General features: G+C 40.1%; 1 protein-coding gene across 1 annotated transcript in view; it reads left to right on the top strand.

Moving 5' to 3' along the window:
• Positions 1-20,467, top strand: part of TANC2 (tetratricopeptide repeat, ankyrin repeat and coiled-coil containing 2) — a 371,592-nt gene that overhangs the window by 304,401 nt on the left and 46,724 nt on the right. Inside the window, exon 15 of the mRNA XM_047081653.1 lies at positions 11,055-11,163. Within this exon, the coding sequence (XP_046937609.1) occupies positions 11,055-11,163 (109 nt within the window). The remainder of the gene's footprint in view (positions 1-11,054; positions 11,164-20,467) is intronic.

The raw sequence follows: 20,467 nt of genomic DNA, 5'->3' as shown, positions 1-20,467 counted from the left end.
TATATTATTGGATATTTGCCTAATTTTCCAATAATTTTTTTCCATGTTGTCTAATCCAGTTTCTAACTCCCTATTGGCATCAAGACTAAATGTGGAACTCCTATCTGAAGTATTATTCTAGTGACTGAAGGTCATGGTTTTGTGATTTAATGCAAGGGAGAAATTAGATGAAATCTAATGTATATCTTGGAATATATCCAGTTTGCCAATTGCATGAATGTCCTTCAGCTTTACAAATTTCTTTTCTCTCAGCATAAATCATGGGACTCACATCTATTAGTCAAATAGGCAAACTGTTCCCATCTTTAAAACTCTTGTACCTTTGAGGATGGACAGCAATAACACTTTTTTCCTTTTCTAAATTTCCAAAAATCAGTTTGGAAAAACCTAGTAATCATTCTTACTGCCATAAAAACTCATGTGAAGTTTGCTAAGTTATTAAATATACAGAGAAATAGTTCTGCTTATGAGAAGATGGAGAGAGAGCATTATTTTATGAGTTGGCAGGCATGCAGAAGAGTCAGCTAAAGAAAACACAGAAGGACTTATACTCCCCTATATTGTTTGATTTTGGTACAAGATAGTAATGTTGCTTTATATGTTGAAAAGTGTGTGTGTGTCGGTACACACACTTTTTTTTTTAAGTGGGTATGCCCTGAATAGCAAATACTGGTTAAAACAACTTACCTAAAAATCTAAACTGGGGAGAAGCAGAGCAAGTGATTAAGGCAGTTTTGATCCTGAAAGTAGCGTCAGAAATAGAGGCTAATTTGTCCTGTTAATGAATCTCTAAAGCAATAATGGCTGAATGAAAAGATGGGAATCCCACAGGCTTTCCCAGGTTGTCAAACCAAGATTAGCGGCACGGCAAACAGAGGGAGTTATCGCCAGCTTAGGGGGATAAGACAGCACATTTTCTTTTTTGTGAGCACAGTAACTTCCTCAGCGGTCTCTAGAGACTTTCAAAAGGAGATCTCCACATTTGGTAAAATCAACCCTAATAGCCTTCTATCCTCCCAACTGTAAGAACCCCCAGCTGTGGGGCATGTATTGACTGCAGCCATCAGCTTACCCAGTTGGTTCTACCATTCAAATGTTACTTGTAAGTATTCACTTACTTATTTCCTTCCACCTCTATGGACCACACCCTAGGGTCTCATTTGAGCTGCTTTTGCCTCCTAATGGGTCTCCCCTTCAAACCATTCTCCACCAGCAGCCAAAGTAATTTTTTAAGCACAAATCCAACCATGTAACCTCCTCCTGAAAATCCTTTCATGGCTTCTTCAAAGCCCTGTACAACAAAAGTAGCTTCTGCCTACCTTTTTAAATTGAGCTCATTCATTCTCCCTCCTATTCATGATACTCTGGTCATAACTGATCATCTGCTAATTCCTAGAACTTGCTGAGCTCTCTCCCACCTGTGGGCCTTTGCACTTAACAGTTCCCTCCATCTGGAGCTCACTTTCCCTGGCTTGTCACATGGCTGCATCTCTCACTCCTCCTTCAGATCGCAGCTTAAAATGCCATTTCCTCAGAGAGACTTCCACTTGTCACCTTATATAAGTAAGTCCTTCCTTGTTTTCCTTATCATAGCAGCTTATATACTTTTTTCCTAACAGTTACCACAATCTATTATTAATTTGTTATATGTGCATTCTTGTTTATATTGTCCATTTTGCCCTCTAGAATGTGAGTGAGTTCATGAGGACAGGAACCTTTTCCGTCACACTCACCCTGGTCTTCCTAACGCTTAATAAGTATCTGGCACACAGTAAGCACTCAGTAGATGTTTTTTCAAATAACGAATTAATAAGTAAACAAAGGAATGACAAGTGGTACTAATTTTAAGCTTGCAACTAAAAATATTTGAGAAACTCTTCTGGCAATTCAACAGACAGTGTCTTTTGTTCACTCTGTCACCGTGTGTCAGGAGTAAGTGGAGCCATGCATTTCAGCAAGGATTCAGTGAGCACTTATAAAGTAATATTTTCAAGGCTCTGTGTTAAGCACTGCAGAGGATACAAATACAAGTTAGATAGATCGTCTACCAGGAATTAACAGGTTAGTGGTTTTAATAGACACATTTATAACTAGCTGTAAATCAAGGCAGAGTGCTATGCTAGGGGTATAAACAAAGAGCTGAGCAACATGGGGGAGGAAGAGATAAATGATAAATCTTAAGTGCCTGCTGTTACTGTTTTAAACTGTGACAGTTCAATGGAGTCATAGCTCTTCTGCCTCGCGAAGCGCTGCCAACTGCCTAAAGACTTCATTGTTGAGGAGAAGTGTCCATTTGCCTCAGGCCGGTGATGCATTAACAGAACAGAAGGGCAGTTGGAAACTGGGGGACAAAGTGGTAGGAAATTTCTATCCAGATTCCATGTTTAAAAAGAAGTAATGCCGCTCCACCCATTTCTACAAAGATGTATCTTGGGCACACTTGACTTTTACAGTCCACTACCTATGGTTTACTTTCATCAGGCCCTTTCATTTCATTTCCATACTGAATATGAAACAGTAGGACAGGCTGACTACAGATGTATTTTGTATTCAGGTTGCATGACAAGAACATGCCAAAGCAGTTACCGGCTGATAAGCTAAAGGTGGAAGAAAGAATTTTTGCAAAGATGTGTGGGTGTCATTTGCTGAGAATTGACAGCAACAAGCAGACTGTAAGGCAACATCCACCAAAGTGTGGCTGTGGGCAGCATTTTTAAGATGAGAGATGAAAAAGAGGATTGTCATTCTCTTCTCAATATTTGAGTCATGGTTCTACTCATTTCACAGTCGAACAGTGGCAACGTAGATGCCCACAAATTCAAGGCCACAGTGGGAGTGAATTAGAAAGCAGATCTGGAAGTCCTTGTGCTCCTCTTCCTTGAGCCCGTCTGCTTAGCATGTGTTCGTTTCATGAAACGTTTGTTGAACTTCTACTCTACACCAATGACTCTGCCAGCCACTAGAGAAACTTTGGTGAATGAGATCCCACCCAACACTAAAGCCATTACCTTCTAAAGGGAAGTCATGAGCAACCAACAATTGTGCCGTACTACAGAGTACCCTAGGAATCCGGACCAAGAGAAAATACTTTGCAGAAGAGGTGATGCTCAAGTTGAGCCTTGAAGGATGAGTTGATTCCATGAAGCACTGGAATGGGAGTGGGAGAGCACTATAGACAGGCAAGAAAAGGTCATGGCAGGAGAAAAAGCAGGTGTAAAGATAGGAAAGTCTTTGGGGAATTGTGAGAAGATGTGATTAGAAGGTAAGACACATGGTCAGAAAAAATGATTACAAGTGTCACTAGGAAAAAAGCTTTGAATACTGTGTTTAAGACTTCACAGTTTATTCTGTAGATAACAGGGAGTCTCTGTATCTTTTTTTTTTTTAATGTTTATTTTTGACAGAGAGAGACAGAGCATGAGTGGAGGAGGGGAAGACAGAGGGAGACACAGAATCTGAAACAGTCTCCAGGCTCCAAGCTGTCAGCACAGAGCCCGAGGTGGGGCTTGAACTCACGGGCAGTGAGATCATGACCTGAGCCAAAGTGGGATGCTCAACCGACTGAGCCACCCAGGCACCCCTAGTCTCTGTACCTTTTTAAGGAAGAGGAGACAATGATCATTTAACTCTGATGATGTGAAAAATAGCCCTGACAAGTGGTATATGGAAGATGGGTTGAAGAAGAGGAGAGAGTACAAGTAGAGATACTTGTTGTAAGGTTTATAGCAATAGCGTAGGTGAGAAATGCCAAGACCTACAATGTGAGAATAGAGAGCAAGGTCTATGTGAGAGAGACATTTTGGAGATACTTAAAAAGCAGTTGGTCTTTTTTTGTGTGTAGACGGTGAGGGTGGAGGGCTCACAAATGACTCCCAAATTATCTTGAATAATGGAAAGGAGTGAAGCTACTGACCAACATAGACCATTCTGACGGAGGAGGGCTTCTAGCACAAGCAAAGATGGGAGGAAGAATAATAGGCTTATGGGGAGAAGGTGAGTCCTGTTTTGGACATGTTGATAATGAATTACCTCCAAGGAAGGTGCACAGGAATGTTTAGGAATGTGACTTTGGAAAATAGGAAAAGAGAACATTTAAAGCACAGAGTGATGGATTATCAGCAGATAAGTAGACAATAGCAGCTGAAGGACTAAACAAGATCACCCAAGTTAAGAGTATAAAGCAGGAAGTTTAGAAGCATGAGAAGAGAATAGTTTCATTTAAATGCTAGGAAAGGGGCGCCTGGGTGGCTCAGTTGGTTAAGCGTCCAACTTCAGCTCACGTCATGATCTCGTGGTTTGTGGGCTCACGTCAGGCTCTGTGCTGACAGCTCAGAGCCTGGAGCCTGTTTCAGATTCTGTGTCTCCCTCTCTCTCTGCCCTTCCCCTGCTCATACTCTGTCTGTCTCTCTCTCAAAAATAAATAAACATTAAAAAAAGAAGAAAATAAATGCTAGGAGAAAATGATGAGCCAAATAATAATAATTTACAAGGGGAATAGTAGAGTTAGAAGAAGAAACAAGAGAAAGTAAGATGATGGAAGTCAAAGGAGAAAAGTTTTCTGGGCCAGGTCTGAAGTGATGAATATAATTTCTGCCTGCATTCCATCAGCCAGAACTCTGCAACCGCACTTGAATGTGAACATGAGGCTCCTGGCAGAGTAGCTGCCTCCCAGCAACGGCTGCTGGCTGTGGAAGAGAGCACAGATCTTTCATCGGCAGCTGTCCCCCTCTGTCCCATAATTCCAGTCTCACTAGGTCTCCTTAAATAATTCCCCACATCCACCTCTTTACCATACGCACATTCCACAGTAGCACACAGTATTTCCACCCAAATTGTAAGATAGATAAGCTGGCTTCAGATTGTAGGCAATGCCTGGCCAGCGGGCTGTAACTCTACTGCTTTATCACATGTGAGCACTGCACAGAAGAGTATCAAAACACCTACCTAAGTGATGTTTCTCTGAAACACTAGCATGTTGTATATCGACTTTCCTCATAAGAGCTAATGAAATCTATGTGACTACACGTCAGTGCCTATGACTAGAACAATGGAGAAAACATCCATGCTGGAAATATTTGAGCCCATTTGTTAGCATGTTCCCCTACTACAAATAGAACCTTTAAGTCTAGCTATCTCCCTGGGGTGCTAAGTGAAAATCTGTTAGAAAAACAAACATAGAGCCATTGTGTATTTTGTGTAAAACAACTGCTCTTCAATTTCCAAACTGTTAAATGGGCCAAAGGAAGGGAGAGTGATTCTTGCTTTAGAAAGGGTTTTTTCTCTAAAGGACCCCATAGCTCTGAAGTCTTGAGGCATAGGGAAGCAGGGTTATCCTGTAAGAGTAGCACCTCACTGCCTTGTAATCTGCCACTGTCCAAGGGTTGGCATCACTTGTCTCCAATTACCTATATCAAGGGGCTGCTGATGCCTGCAAAGGGGAATAGAGGTAGGATCTACCCTCTGCTATTCTGGATACTACCTTCTGTACCTTTGTCCGAACATAAACATCCAGGATAGAGGAGAGGCAACAGTGCTGGGGGAAGAATCTTCAACTCTTACCTGTGATTGGTTCTCCGCTAAAATACCTAAAAGCAAATCCATCGTGAATATATGGTTTAACATCCTCCTGAAAAACCTCTGGTCTACATGAGAAATTTCTATTCGTCCTGTTAGCTTAACTTTTACTTTCTTTCTTAGGAACTATTTAGCTCTGTCCTTATCCCCCCACTCTGCCTAAAATTATACTACCAAGTTTTCCTGCATTGACTAACAGTGTATGGCACCCATACCCACTGATTGTTCCCTGATCTGTGGATTTATCTTTTGGCTGTGAAGCTATTGAGGTCAAGGCATGGAGGGGTAAGGATTGAGGTTAAGGATAAGGTCTCACATTTCACCCTGCTGCACACATTAAAGATGAAAGCTCTGTTTGAGCACAGTCATCTTCCAATATGTTTAAAGTCATGTGTGGTTAATATTCATTCCTTTAGTGTGGCACTGTGCTACTTATGGAGAATGTAAAAGAAATATAGAACACATTTCGCTTAATATAGCTCACTTAGTTCTTACCACGGTCCTGAGAGGTAGTTAACACCGTTCCCTTCTTACAGAGAGGTTATGTAGTTTTTCCAAGGTTGCAAAGCTTTTCCAAGTGGCAGAACTAGGATTTGAACATAGGTCTGTTTTAATTTTGTTTCACAGATGAAGAGGCAGCACTGTGAATTCAGACAGGGAAATCTGCAATGGAACTTTGAATCACAAGGTGACCTTGTTATAGAAGCAATGTGGAAATCATTCTACTGCCTTCACCACTGCCCCCCCTCCATTTGGTCTTTATCACCACATTTGAACCCACATAAAGTTGACTTTGATTAGCATCATCTTTAATTGTAGAGGGAAAACACAGTTGTGTTCAGTCGTGCATAAAATCATGTCACACTGATGAGAGCTCCCTCTATTTCGTAGCTAGTCTCTCCCAAAATGCCAATCAAAAAATGTCACAATTAATTGTTGATTTTAATTATGTTAAGGATTCAGAGTTTATACCGTACAAATGAATACATTGCTCTTTACATTGGTTGACTTCTTCACACAAATATGCCCGTTTTTCACACGAATGAAAACCAAGTTGCTAATCTCGTCAGTGTGCTAACAGAACTAGGTTTCAGAAAACCCTGGGTTCTCATCCCAGCTCTTTTATATCCCAGCATTGTGAGCTGGGAGCTGTCCTTCAGTCTTGCCAAGTCTCAGTCTTCCACCATAATATTAGGAGTAATATTTAGTCCTAGGTGTTTGTGAGAATCTAAGAAAGCGTTAAAGTATTTTTAAAACCACAAGGTAGTGTGCAACTTCACAGTATTACGAATTCAATCTTCTTTAAATATGTGTTCCTATTACCTAAGAGTACATATTGGAGACAACACGGCTTCCAGCCTCCATACAGTCTCGCAGGAAGACTGGCATGCAGACAGCGTGCTGCAGCAGGTGTGATGGAGGTGTATACCAACAAGACTGTAAGGGAAGAGCCCCTGGGGCATCTGATGGGACCAGGGAAGACTTCACAGAGGAGATGCTGTGAACTGAGACTTCAGGAAGGAGAAATAGTTGGCCTGATGAACTAAACAGGGAAGGGAATTCCAGGCGGAGGGAAAGTACATTTGAAACCCTAAAATAATTTACTCTGTGAAAATTAGAGGCACAAGGTAAGGAGGTAAAAACAGAGAAATAGATGTGGGACAAGTTATGGAGAGCCTTTGAATACCATGCTAAGGAGTTTAGATTCTGTCTAGGAGGAAGTATAAATCCACTGAAGAATTTTGTGCAGCATTTTTACCAGGTTTCTGCGCTGTAAGATTATTGGCATGGGCCAAGGAGCAGGCAGTGGGAAGAATGAGGCTCTTGCAATTGTCCAAGAGAGAAAGTATAAAGAGACGAGAAAACACCTGCTAGACTTTATGTCTGAGTGATTGGCAGTATACTAAAAAATAAATCTTAAAGGGATTTGGATTTGAGGGAAAGCTTCAACTCCAAATAATGTCATATGACAGGTCATTTGAATTATCATTTGAAGGTAGAAGGATCCAGCAGGCAGTTAGAGAAGCAAAACAATATGTCTGTGCTGGAGATCTCACTGCAGTGAGAGCTGGAGCGAGGAGACCTATGATATGAGAGGAAATGGAAAATAAAGCAGAGAAGTTACATCATGGAAGGAAATGGGAGCTGAAGTGTCAGGGTGGTGTCACAGATGTCAGAAGAGAGTTCCAGGGGAGGTAGTTAATAGGGCCTGATGCTGGAGGGGAAAAAAAGAAAAAGACAAAACTCAAAGGCTAAAAGGCAACCAATGAAGAGGCCGCTGGTGATCTTAGAGAATGGTGAGGCTAGGAGTCAAAAGGAGTAAGGTTTGAGAGTGAACAAATAATTAGAAAAATAGCAGTAAACACAGACATATGTAGTGTAACACATTCAGACGGTAGGTTAGCCAGTGGCACCACACCTTATCAGAACAGTAAGGGATAAATGGAAATGCCAGCATATAATATAAATTGCTATTATCCTTCGTGTCCTGAACACTATAAACTCTGTGTCCAGCGAACTGTTCAGAGCCATTTTTGTGAATAATGTGATATGCTTGTGTCAAAAAAGAAACGAATTACCGTTGTCACCTTCATCCTTTCCTTGACCTGTATTGCTTGCTGGTTCTCCTCGATGCCAGATCAATAACAGCAAAAGGAAGCATTGTCATCTCTAGCTAGCTGAAATGCATACTAATGCAAACATCTTACCAGGACTTCTCAGTTATGGTAGTAAAATTAAAGCACGAGGGCAATGTCGATTCTGTGTCTAATCCGTTTCCTTCTCAGATGTGAGTTTTTTTTTTTTTTAATCTTACCCCTGATGGGCATGGTTTCTCATTAATGGCCTGAAGCATCGGGAGTAGGTCAGAGGCCTGTATTCAAGGGTCCTAGTACTATGTAGAGGAGTCTACGGATGAGTCAAAGTAATAATTCTTACACCAGAGAGGCTGCAATAATTTCAATGTTAATAACTGGATAGGGTTTTGAGAACTTGAGATAGGGCTCTTTATAAATGTTTCATGTCATTCTCACTTAACCTGTACCCTATTAAAATAGCCTACCAACTAAATTGGGCTTTCTAAGGATAAATAAAAGTTCAGTAGCAATTTCCAGGTTTTGTGAATATGAAACAATGTGAGCTCATACCTTCAGATGATACTGATGATTCCATGCAGGCTACACTTCTCTGAGACACTCTTTTAATTAAATAACTTCCTGTCTGTTATGGTTAATCTTATCCAGTCAAGTAAGTTGGCACGGTATCCACTAGAATTCAGAAATTCTTGAAGCTCAAGGTTAGAACATGGTAAAAGTTCTTTTTAAAGTCTTTTTGGAATGAAATCTCTCGATAATGATTCCTCTGTAAGATGGGAGTTAGCCCATACCCTATTATTGAGATTCTTTACTGAAGTTTAAAAAAAATCAAAGAAGAAATTAAAAATGCATTTGTTTTTCAGACTTAGTATGAGGTCTCTCCAGATGTTAAACCTGGCAGAGTAGCCAACGTTCAACACAAGAGAAAACCATCCAGTAGATATTTGGGTCACTTTTCAGGGAAGCATCATCAATGAAAATTTACTTGCTGTTTCCTTCTTTTTGGTTAATTTATTAGGCTTGACGCTGAGATAATGATTTAATTTCCCTCTTCTATGATACTCCAAGTGAAAGGAATAGAAGAGTTTTGTTACCAGTGGCATAAAGAATTCTACTAACCAGTAACCTGGTGGGGGTGAAGAGAGACAGTTCTAAGTGTCCACGGCTCCCACAGGCCAGAGCAAATGTGGCAAGAAGGCACATCCCAAAGATGTGCTTTGCTTCCAAAAAATTGTATTGAGAATTTTTTTAATATGAAATTTATTGTCAAATTGGTTTCCATACAACACCCAGTGCTCATCCCAACAGGTACCCTCCTCAATGCCCATCACCCACCCTCCCCTCCCTCCTACCCCCCACCAACCGTCAGTTTGTTCTCAGTTTTTAAAAGTCTCCTATGGTTTGGCTCTCTCCCCCTCTAACTTTTTTTTTTCCTTCCCCTCCCCCACGGTCTTCTGTTAAGTTTCTCAGGATCCACATAAGAGTGAAAATTTTGGGGGCGCCTGGGTGGCTCAGTCGGTTGAGCGTCCAACTTCGGCTCAGGTCGCGATCTCGCGGTCTGTGAGTTCGAGCCCCGCGTCAGGCTCTGGGCTGATGGCTCAGAGCCTGGAGCCTGCTTCTGATTCTGTGTCTCCCTCTCTCTCTCCCCCTCCCCCGTTCATGCTCTGTCTCTCTCTGTCTCAAAAATAAATAAATGTTAAAAAAAAAAAGTGAAAATTTTGTACATGCAATACACTGTGTTAGGCACTCCAGCGAATATAAATAACTCAGAATTTCAGTCATAAATATAAATATGAATACACGCACACACACACACACACACATATACACACATACATTGACACTTAAAGGAATATATCATTAGGATGCTTTGAGCTAGAAGAAATAGAAAATTCCAACTCAAATGGATTGAACAAATAAATGTATTACTTCATATAACAAGTCCAAGCTTTAGGCAGCTTCTGATTGTCATACAGTCAGGGCTTATGCTCTCTTTTTCTGTAATTCTCTCAGCTTAGCCCTTCTGTTATCTTTGTCCTCTGACCAGATGCCCACATGATTGCAAGAGAGCCATGGCAGTTCTGGTACCATGGTCTGATAAGACAACATGCAGAGGCAGAAAAGAGGGTTTTCTCTTAAGAGATTAGGGACCCATTAGCAAGGTGATGGGGGGAATGGATGCTGTTAGGAAACCTACAGTCAAGTAGAGGAGAGAGCAAGAAATACTGTGCTAGATACTGTACTAGAGAGATATACAGTCTATAAGGCTTGTACCAAAAAGAAAGTACTGCCCTTTCTCGGCTGGGGGAAAGGTAGAGGCGGATCAAAGACAACTTCACTTGGACAAGAGGTTGTTAATCCATTGGGGACATGTTGAGCTTAAGATACTGTGGGACCTCCAAGTGGAGAAATCCAGTAGACAGTTGGATGTATATTGATTGGAATAAGTCTGGGAAATCTAGATTGAGAAAAAGATACAGGTGGTGGTGAAGGCTCTCAGGATGGATGAGCTAATGGAGAGAGGACAGACTAGGACCGGAAAGGAGATCCTGAGGAGCACTGACATTTTAAAGCACGGGTAAAATAAGAGGAGTTCACAGAGACAGAAAATAAAAATGAATCTTTTAATGCCATCTGTGTGTGGGATGGGTGCAAGCCAACTAGAAATGACATTTTGTGGTATTCACACATGTGATCTGGGTAAAGGACTGGTAAAAGCGAGGAACCTTTCAATAGCCATTATTTGCCCAGCATCAGGTGCTGTTCCCTAAGAAATTGGTGGAATGAGACAGAGTTTCCCTGGAGGTATGGCTAGACCTGAACAGTCCCCCACCAACACAGAACTGGAGCATTAAAATTCTAAAATGAATCTCTTTTTCTTTGCAGGAGTGGTCACACATTACTTGCTTTCTGGTTTTCCCGCCAAGAAGGAAAACTAAACCGACAGCAGACTATAGAGCTGGGACATCACATCCTCAAAGCACACATTTTTAAGGTAATTACAAAAGTTGAAGAATTTTCTCTTTCCATCACCAGCAGGCTTTCCTTAACACTGTGTGTGTGAAGCTACTGTCATTTTCTTATAGTCCCTGCTTGTTGTAGAGTTGTTCCATCTCCTAAAATTTATGGCCTGTTCCTCCATAGACCTTTGGGAAGAGAATGACATTTGTCTTCTCCCAGTTTAGCCGATTGCTAGGCTTTTTGGGACATGTACATGTAAAATCATTTAGGTAAGAGCCATGTACACATACATATGTGTACTCTATATATGACCTACCATGTCCTATAGCAATCAGTTGCAGATTTTCACAATGCCTTAAAAAAAAAAAGAAAGAAAAAATCGCTGAGAGCAGTTATTCTTTCAGTTTTCTTGTAATTGTTTTATGAAGATTTTTTTCATATTCTTGGTGCTATGATTTTCAAAATGTTTATCTGGAGCCAGCATTAACCTTTCTTTGGGCTACCTCCTCTGTTCGCCATTCAAATTACAATCCCAGTTGTTCCCTCAGTAGTTTCACAACATTTAAGAACTCTATAGCATCCGCTTCCCTCTCTCAACATCCACAAGTCTGGAATGGAGGACCCAGAAGAGGGCACAGAATTTGTCCGTTTGTGTATGCGTGTGTTCGGGTGTTTCCTCAGCACTTACCTGGGCATTGTCCTAGGTCCTAGGGATACAAAAGCAAAAAAGATACTAGTCCCTAGTTTCAAGGAACTTATAGTCTAAGTAACAGTTGTGGGATAAAGTACAAAAGTCAAGAAAGAAATTTGCTCTCCTGGTGTTTCTAGCCCACAGTTTGCCATTGCGTCTGCTACCTCCAATCCCCACAGTCTCTTTAGAGTGCTCTTCCTGCCTCAGGATTGAGAAATACTAGTATCTTAAATAGTTCTCTGTGTTGGACTTCCCCCAAGGGATACTATTAAAGATAAAACAGTGCTCTTCAGAGAGAAAATGTCATTAAGGGCAACTCCAAGAGCCTAGTAAATTCTTCCCAGTATATAAGCGCACAGCCAGAGAAGCCTGTTCATCAGACATATAGAAGTGAAACCCACAGTGACAAGTCCTTTATTTGAATCATAATTGCCGTATCTAACAAATCACTGTACCAAAAATGACTGTACCCAGTGACCTTACTTAGCGGGAGCAGAGTGAGACTAAAATAACAAGCAAGGTGTCTCATTCCAACTTCAAGTGGACCAGAAAGGGTCTGCTCCTTTTGCAAACTCTGAGATCATTATCCTTCAGTTAGATAGGAAAGTAACATTAAGTATTCAGCATTACCCCCTTTAAACACTTTAGCATTTAGCGTCACCATCTGCTTCAGATCAGATGCAGAGAAGTTGATTCCTGTCTTTTCTGTATAAAATAAACACCACATTAACAGATAAATGGTACGAAGTGTCTTTGACCTAGTATGATTATATCCAATACATGGAAACCTACATTTAAACTCTGCACTCCTATCATTGACACAGTTTTATCTTACGTTGCTGCAGACAACATGGTTGCCTGAGATAAGACTGGCTCCATGTGTGATTCAGGCCATAAATACTCGGGTGTGCACCATATGGTGATGACATGACCGTGGGCTGAAGAATGTAGACTCGCACTATGGCTTTCCTGATGGCGCACTTTTCAGGGTCCTTTAAATGCACAGTGCTCCCTGGTTTTTTTTTTAATTTTTTTTAACATTTATTTATTTTTGAGACAGAGAGAGAGCATGAACAGGGGAGGGTCAGAGGAAGAGGGAGACACAGAATCTGAAACAGGCTCCAGGCTCTGAGCTGTCAGCACAGAGCCCGACGTGGGGCTCGAACCCACGGACCGCGAGATCATGACCTGAGCTGAAGTCGGACGCTGAACCGACTAAGCCACCCAGGCACCCCAGCTCCCTGTTGATACACTTTAGCTTCTCCCAGACGCCTGGATTTTTCAGTCCCCGTCAGTTGAGGGTCATGAAAAGTCAAATACAGACTCTATGGTTATAACCAGTAGAACTTCCGGTCAGCAGTGACATATAGTCCGATTTATATTTCTTTCCAATATATTTTAAATTCCCTTTGTTTTATCTTTGTTCATGAAAAATTACATATAATGTCATTAACTACCTTAAAAATATGAGGTTGTAGGTCTGTAATTCTCGATATTTGGCTGGCAAGGAAGCCCTTTTCATTCTTTTTGTTTTTAACAGCTTTATTGAGGTATAATTCATATACTGTAAAAGTAACCGATTTAAGTGTACAAATGAATGACTTTTAGCGTATTTACAGAGTTGTGTGGCTGTCACCACCATTAGTACGTTTCCATCACCCTAAAAATAAACCTCATGCCCACTTGAAGGTACTCCCCATACTTCCTGGCAGCCACAGTCTACTTTCTCTCTATAGATTTGACTTTTCTGGACATTTTATATAAATGAAATCATAGAGTATGTGGTGTTCTGTGTCAGGCTACTTTCATTTAGCATGTTTTCAAGGTTCATCCATGTTGTAGCATGTATCAGCACATGATTCCTTTTGATTGCCAAATACTGTGTTTTGTAGATATACCACATTGTATTCATCCATTCACCAGTTGGACACTTGAGTTGTGTCTACTTTTTGGCTGTTGTGAATAATGTTGCTATGAACATCAGCTTATAGATTTTCCCCTTTTTTGATTTTTCTTAAATAAAATTAACCATTTTAAAGTAATAACTCAATGACATTTAGTACATTTGCAGTATTAGTGTCCACGTTTTTACGTGAACGTGTCTTCACTTCTCTTCAATATATACCTAGGAATGGAATTGCTAGGACATACAGTAACTCTTTGTTTAATGTTTTGAGGAATTGCCAGTCGGTTTTCCAAAGTGGCTGCACCGTTTTACATTCCCACCAACAATGTATGAGGATTCCAATTTTTTCAAGCCCGTGCCAGTACTTGTTAGGTACTGTCTGTCTTCTTTATTGTAGCCATTTTAGTGAAGTGTTATCTCACTGTAGTTTTAATTTGTGTTTCCCTAATGACCACTGATGTTGAGCACTTACAATTCTTTTATAATCCTCAAATTGCCATTTAGATTCTTTTTTGTTTAATCTATGAAAAGAAACCAGGCTGTTTACGAATTATGGCCAGAGATATTTCAATCTAGTTTATAATGCAGGGTGTTTTGTTGGATTGAGTCTAGTCACTGGAAGGATTTCAGAGTGCTCTAGTGATTAGCTCCCTAAATGCTGCCCTCTAAAATGTTTTTTTAATTGATCAGTTCTGTAACATTTCTTACCAGAACAGATTTGTTGGCTGGGGGGGACAAGTGCTGTAAGTCGGCATCTGGTGGGTAGAAGAAAGATCCTTTGACATCAGTCAAAAGGCATGGATTCAAGTACAGACTCTACCACTTAACTTGAGCCATCTCAATTTCCTCATCCGTGAAACAACATCTAACTCTCAGGATTGTTTTAAGGATCATAGATATAAGATATATTAAAAAAAAAAAAGGTACATTATAAAATGCAAAGTACCAGACATATATCTAAGGTTGTATGATCAAAATTATTAGTAATAATCTCTTTTCCTGATAGTAAGACTTAATACTTGCATAAATTCCAGATGGTAATATTACCTTTTTGCTTCAGAGGTTACCTAGCATCCTTTATAGCAGTGATCAGCAAATACGGCTTTGCAGTCCATATGATCTCTGTTGAAACCACTTAACTCTGCCATTTGTAATTCAAAAACAGCCAGAGACAATGCATGTATAAATAGATATGGTCATATTCCAGTAAAACACGATTTATAAAAACTGGTAAAAGGCTGGATTTAGCGCCAGGCCATAGTTTGCCCACCCCTTCTCCACAATGAAAGGCACCATCCTGTTTGTTTCCCAGGATCCTTTTATTATAACCAGACATGGCCACATGGATGGTCAGATAAGAACAATAATAATTTATTTATTTGAGATGCTTCAATATCTACAAGTGGATCACTGATGATATATTTGTAAATAATTCTCCTTAAGGAACCTCATTGCATGAGCCCCTACGTTAGTTTTTGCCACGATCTTAAGATACTTGAGCCATAACTAAGATCCCTAAAATGAGATTGCTGTAATTTCTTTATGCTTTCCCTGTTTTCTTGAAGTATTCAAAACTACTGAGCAGCTGCTAGGCAGTGGTACAAATTTAGACCCTAACAAAGATTTGAGGAAAGGACTACATTACCTTCCATCTCTGACAGAGAGAGATCCCTTGTTGCCTGAGCAATAGTTACAGATACTAAAGAAACACTTTTCTAGTTACTTGAACCTAAAGTTCTCTTTAAGAATCCATGAGTTCATAATTTAACTATAGGTTATTTTTGGCTACATCCTACCTGATAATGGGATCCTGCCTGTCACCTTTATCAAGTTGAATTTAACTAAACTGAAACTCTTTCCTCCTGTACCTCATAGAAGCAAAGAGTCAACCCACCAAGCAGAAGAAATCAGTAGAGCAAGTCCATGGCACAAGCAATGCTAATACTCCAAATCTGTATTTCAAGCTTATTTCCTGTGTATTTACTTCAACCTCACTGGGACCCCCCGGTGCTATCTTGTGGCCCATTTACTGGACCATTTCATTGAAGTTCATTTACCAACGTCTATTCTTACTCAGTTCCCCTACCCATTTCCTTCTCGTCTGACCCTTAATCAAGTCAACTAACTCCCCACACAGCCTGACTTACGAGTCACTGAAGAAATCCTAGCCATTGAGTGTGAGTGCCCTTAACTATTCTCCTCTCGCCAAAAAATCAATCTGTAGTATCATCAGTTCTTACCTCCCTTTCTCTTGTCTCCAAGGAGGAGATATCCCTGTTCTCCCCTTATAAAATTTTTACTATAATTCAAACATATCAGAAAGCACAGAAAACTAAATAATCAAGTACTATCTATCATATTAAGTGTTAAGATTTTTCCATGTTTTCTTCAAATCTTTTTCTTTATTTTTGAGAAATGAAAATGTAGGAGTCTCCTTTACCCCATTTCTCTCCCTTTTCAAGTATCATTTGTACCCTAGAGTTCACATGTGTTCTTCTTATCCATATTTTGTACTTTTCCAACATAGATATGTATTCAGAAGCAATATACAGCATTATTTCATTTTTTTTAACTTGACATAAACAGAATCATACTCTTCATGTATTTCTGTAACTTTTTGTCACTTGACTTTGTATATTCAAGATTTATCTATAGGTCTAGATAGATAGACTTTCAACTTTGGCTGTCCATTAGATTCTCCTGGGGAACTTTAAACACACACACACACACACACACACATATACATCTGAGCCTTACTCCCAGAGATTATCATTCATTGTTCTCGGATAGAACCCAGGCTTTTTTTTTTTTTAAATAAACCTTGTTTCTTAGAGCAATTTTAGGTTTACAGAAGATACAGAGAATTTCCATACACTCACTCCCCCACCACAGTTTTCCGTATTATTAACATGTTACAGTGGTGTGGGTACACTGTTATAATCGATGAACCTATATTGATGCATTATTATTAACTGAAGTCTGTAGTTTATATTAGGGTTTAACTGTATGATATGCTTCTGTGGATTTTGCCAAATGCCTACTATGTATTCACCATTTCTGTGTCATACAGAAGAATTTCACTGCCCTGACCTAAAAATCCCAAAGCTATCAAAAGTACTACTAACTAACTCTGCAGAACTGGCAGACACATCGAGGAGAAAAGTAGCTCTCAACTGCTCTCCTGGGCTCCTTCCTATCCTTACTTGGTCTAGTAATTCTTCTCCAATACGTTATTCTTCCCATTTCTTTAATGAGGATAATTTTTGAATTTTGTACAGCCTTTCCTAGTTGTCCTTAGCAGGAATAAGTTTGCATCCACCATTACCAGAAGTAGAAGTATACCCAAGACCCCCTTGAGCAAAAAAATTTAACTTGGCATTCTGGGAACATCCATCTTTTCTCTAAACATCTTAGGCATTCTCATTTAAAATTCCTTTGGTGCCTTTTTAATGAAACTGTCCTGCATATCACAAAGAAAAAAGAAGCAATTTACATTCAAGAAAACTAAACTCAAACTTACAGGCCCTGAGCAGAGGAGTGAGTTGCTGTATCTTTCTGAGATACTAAATACAGTATTTTCCAAACTCCCTCTGATGCCAGAGACCTTGTGCAAAAGTAGAATTGCCGTGTGACTTGAATAAACACTAGTCCAGCAATAATCTTCTGTAAAATAATCTTCATAATATTCTATGGATTCAGTGAACATATCTAAGGAATCTCATTTAAATCCATGTTTAAGAGAAAGTTGTTACAAGTCATTGCCATAGTTTTGCTTTAAATAAGTTTTGCTTTAAATTTGGTAAAGAAATAATGCTTAGTTGAAGTCATAAGAGTAAGACCACAGGAATAGATCAGATTGTGTAGGATAAAAAAGGACAATTTGGGGGGCGCCTGCATGGCTCAGTCGGTTGAGCGTCTGACTCTTGATTTCGGCTCAGGTCATGATCTCACAATTCGTGGGTTCTAGCCCCGTGTTGGGCTGTCCACTGACAACACAGAGCCTACTTCGGATCCTCTGTCCCCCTGTCTCTCTGCCCCTCCCCAGCTCATGCTATCTCTCTCAAAAATAAACAAACATTAAGAAAAAAAAAAAAGACAACTTTGGGAGAAGAGGCTCAAGGGTAGAGAATGGTTTGGAATTAAAGGTAATGGAAAAAGCCAGCAATCAGCCACTTTGCTTATTCTAGTTGCTACTCTGCCAGCTAAAAATTCAGAACTGAAGTCCTGGCCCAGGTTTAACATAGTATAATGGAAGGAACATGAACTTTAGAGTTAAAAGGACTTGGCTTCTAATTCCAGCTCCACTTTTTAATAGTTGTATGACTTTGGGCAAATTACTTAGCCCGCTCTGGGTTGTTTCCTCCTATATAAAAATAGTAGTAAATTCTACTTCATAGGACTGTCATGGAGATTAGATTAAAAGAGATAATATATAAAAAAGCCCTAGCACAGAACCTGACACATAGTAGATACTGAATAAATGTTGGATTCCCTTCCTTTTTTTCCTTCAATCATAATATATAGAGCTTGTCTTCCATTGTTTCCTCTCTTGGACTACAAATATTCATTTCTTTTTTTTTAACTATGAAATTTATTGTCAAACTGGTTTCCATACAACACCCAGTGCTCATTCCAACAGGTGCCCTCCTCAATACCCATCACCCCCCTCCCCTCCCTCCCACTCCCCATCAACCCTCAGTTTATTCTCAGTTTTTAAGAGTCTCTTACGTTTTGGCTCCCTCCCTCTCTAACCTTTTTTTTTTTTCCCTTCCCCTCCCCCATGGTCTTCTGTTAAGTTTCTCAGGATCCACATAAGAGTGAAAACATACGGTATCTGTCTTTCTCTTTATGGCTTATTTCACTTAGCATAACACTCTCCAGTTCCATCCACGTTGCTACAAAGGGCCATATTTCATTTCTCATTTCTTTCTCATTGCCACGTAGTACTCCATTGTGTATATAAACCACAGTTTCTTTATCCATCACCACTAAACCAGCCCTACAAGGGATCCCAAGAGGGATACAAATATTAATTTCTAATGACATTTCTGTATAATTGGTTAATATAGTGTGCTGTTCTTCAAAAGATCTTGGTGAGGTTCACAGGAGACTGAGGCCCAGAGAGGGAATCAGAGCTAAATTTCCTGGTTTTCCAGGATCTACATTGGAGGTGAGCTCTAGACCCTAACTTGCCTAGACTCCAACACTGAATGAGTAGCACTTGGAGTTATTCCAAAAAGAACCAGAAATATGTTTCTCATATGAAATTTCCAAATAGTGAATCTCATATGTGAAAACAATCATAACTACTTAACAATGTGTTTGCCTCAGTTTATTTGTTTGCATATGAACTGGTTAGCCAAATAAGAGAGATTGCAATTGATGTCCCTGCTGGTAGCACAAATGAAAGAAGCCCTAAAGTAATAATGAGCAATCAGAAAATGTGTCAGTCCTTCCTGCTCTTTTCAGAGCACCCCACTTGCTGTGCCAAGTGGATACTGGCGGAGAGATTCACAACGGAGTTCAACTCCTCAAGGCCGGAGAGGATGTGGATAATGTAGAAATTTAGCAGCCATTTTCAAATAGTGGAGGAGGATAAAAGTGGGAATAATCCCTGTGTGGTATAAAGGTTTAAAACTGGATTCTGTTTCAGCCTTCCAGCGTGGGAGTATGCTTTTGGGAACCCAAAGATCTTCTATGCCAGGATTTCACCCAGCCTTTCTGACTCACCCTCTTGTCCATTATTTATCATTAGGATAGGGTAGACAAAAAGAGTAGATGTAGTTAGCATCATCCTTCCTCGTTTTGTCAAATTGTCAATTTCACATTGGGTGTTTAGACACAGTCCAGCCACATCGACAAAGCCCTGTTACAATGGCACAAAATAAAAAGCATCCACTTCGAGAGATACATCCTACAGAGATATACTTGCACAAGTATATAAAGATTTATGTACAGAGATGACCTTTGAAACATAGTTCTAATAGTAAGGAAAAAAACAGAATACCTAAATATCCATCTCTAGGGGTGTGACTTAAGTAAATTATGTTTATAATACATCCATATAATGGACTACTATGTCTCTCTTAAAATAGAATGAGGCAGGGACATCTGGGTGGCTCAGTTCGTTGAGCATCCGACTTTGACTCAAGTCATGATCTCACAGTTCATGGGTTCGAGCCCTGCGTTGGGCTCTGTACTGACAGCTCAGGGCCTGGAGCCTGCCACGGATTCTGTGTCTTCCTCTCTCTCTACCCCTCCCCCCCTCACACTCTGTCTCTCTCAAAAAAGAATAAACATGAAAAAAAAAATTTTAAGAGAATGAGGCAAAAGCGTGAGTACATGTGTGGAATATGTCCACGATATTTTGTTTAAAAAATTAATAGAAGGAGACCCGTGCAGACCCATGCAGGTGAACCCAGAGTCTCAGCCTGGGACATCCCCTTTGGCAGGGTTAGACAGGAAACACAAAAACAGACACACATGCCTCTGCCATCTACAATCAGGTCTTAGGGAATCCATACTTCCCCTGCCTCTCAAACAAAGAAGTGTAGAAGCCAAAGGACTTTGAACACCAGAGCCTGGGAGGAAAAGAGACTGAATCTACTATGAAGAAAATAGGAAAGCTGGGAAAAAAGATAGGTGGGTAACTGTGAACTGGGGGAGATTAAAAAAAGGCCGCGTGGGAACGAAGGGGAGAGACCCTCTTCTGCAGAGAGACAAAGGGAAGAGAAAGAGCGG

The sequence above is a fragment of the Lynx rufus genome, unplaced genomic scaffold (genome assembly GCF_022079265.1).
Source record: "Lynx rufus isolate CCGP_SWC_20201006 ecotype Redwood Valley unplaced genomic scaffold, mLynRuf1.p SCAF_18, whole genome shotgun sequence".
Classification (NCBI taxonomy): domain Eukaryota; kingdom Metazoa; phylum Chordata; class Mammalia; order Carnivora; family Felidae; genus Lynx; species Lynx rufus.
The sequence above is the reverse complement of the archived record's forward strand: the minus strand, read 5'-3'. Positions and strand labels throughout refer to the sequence as shown.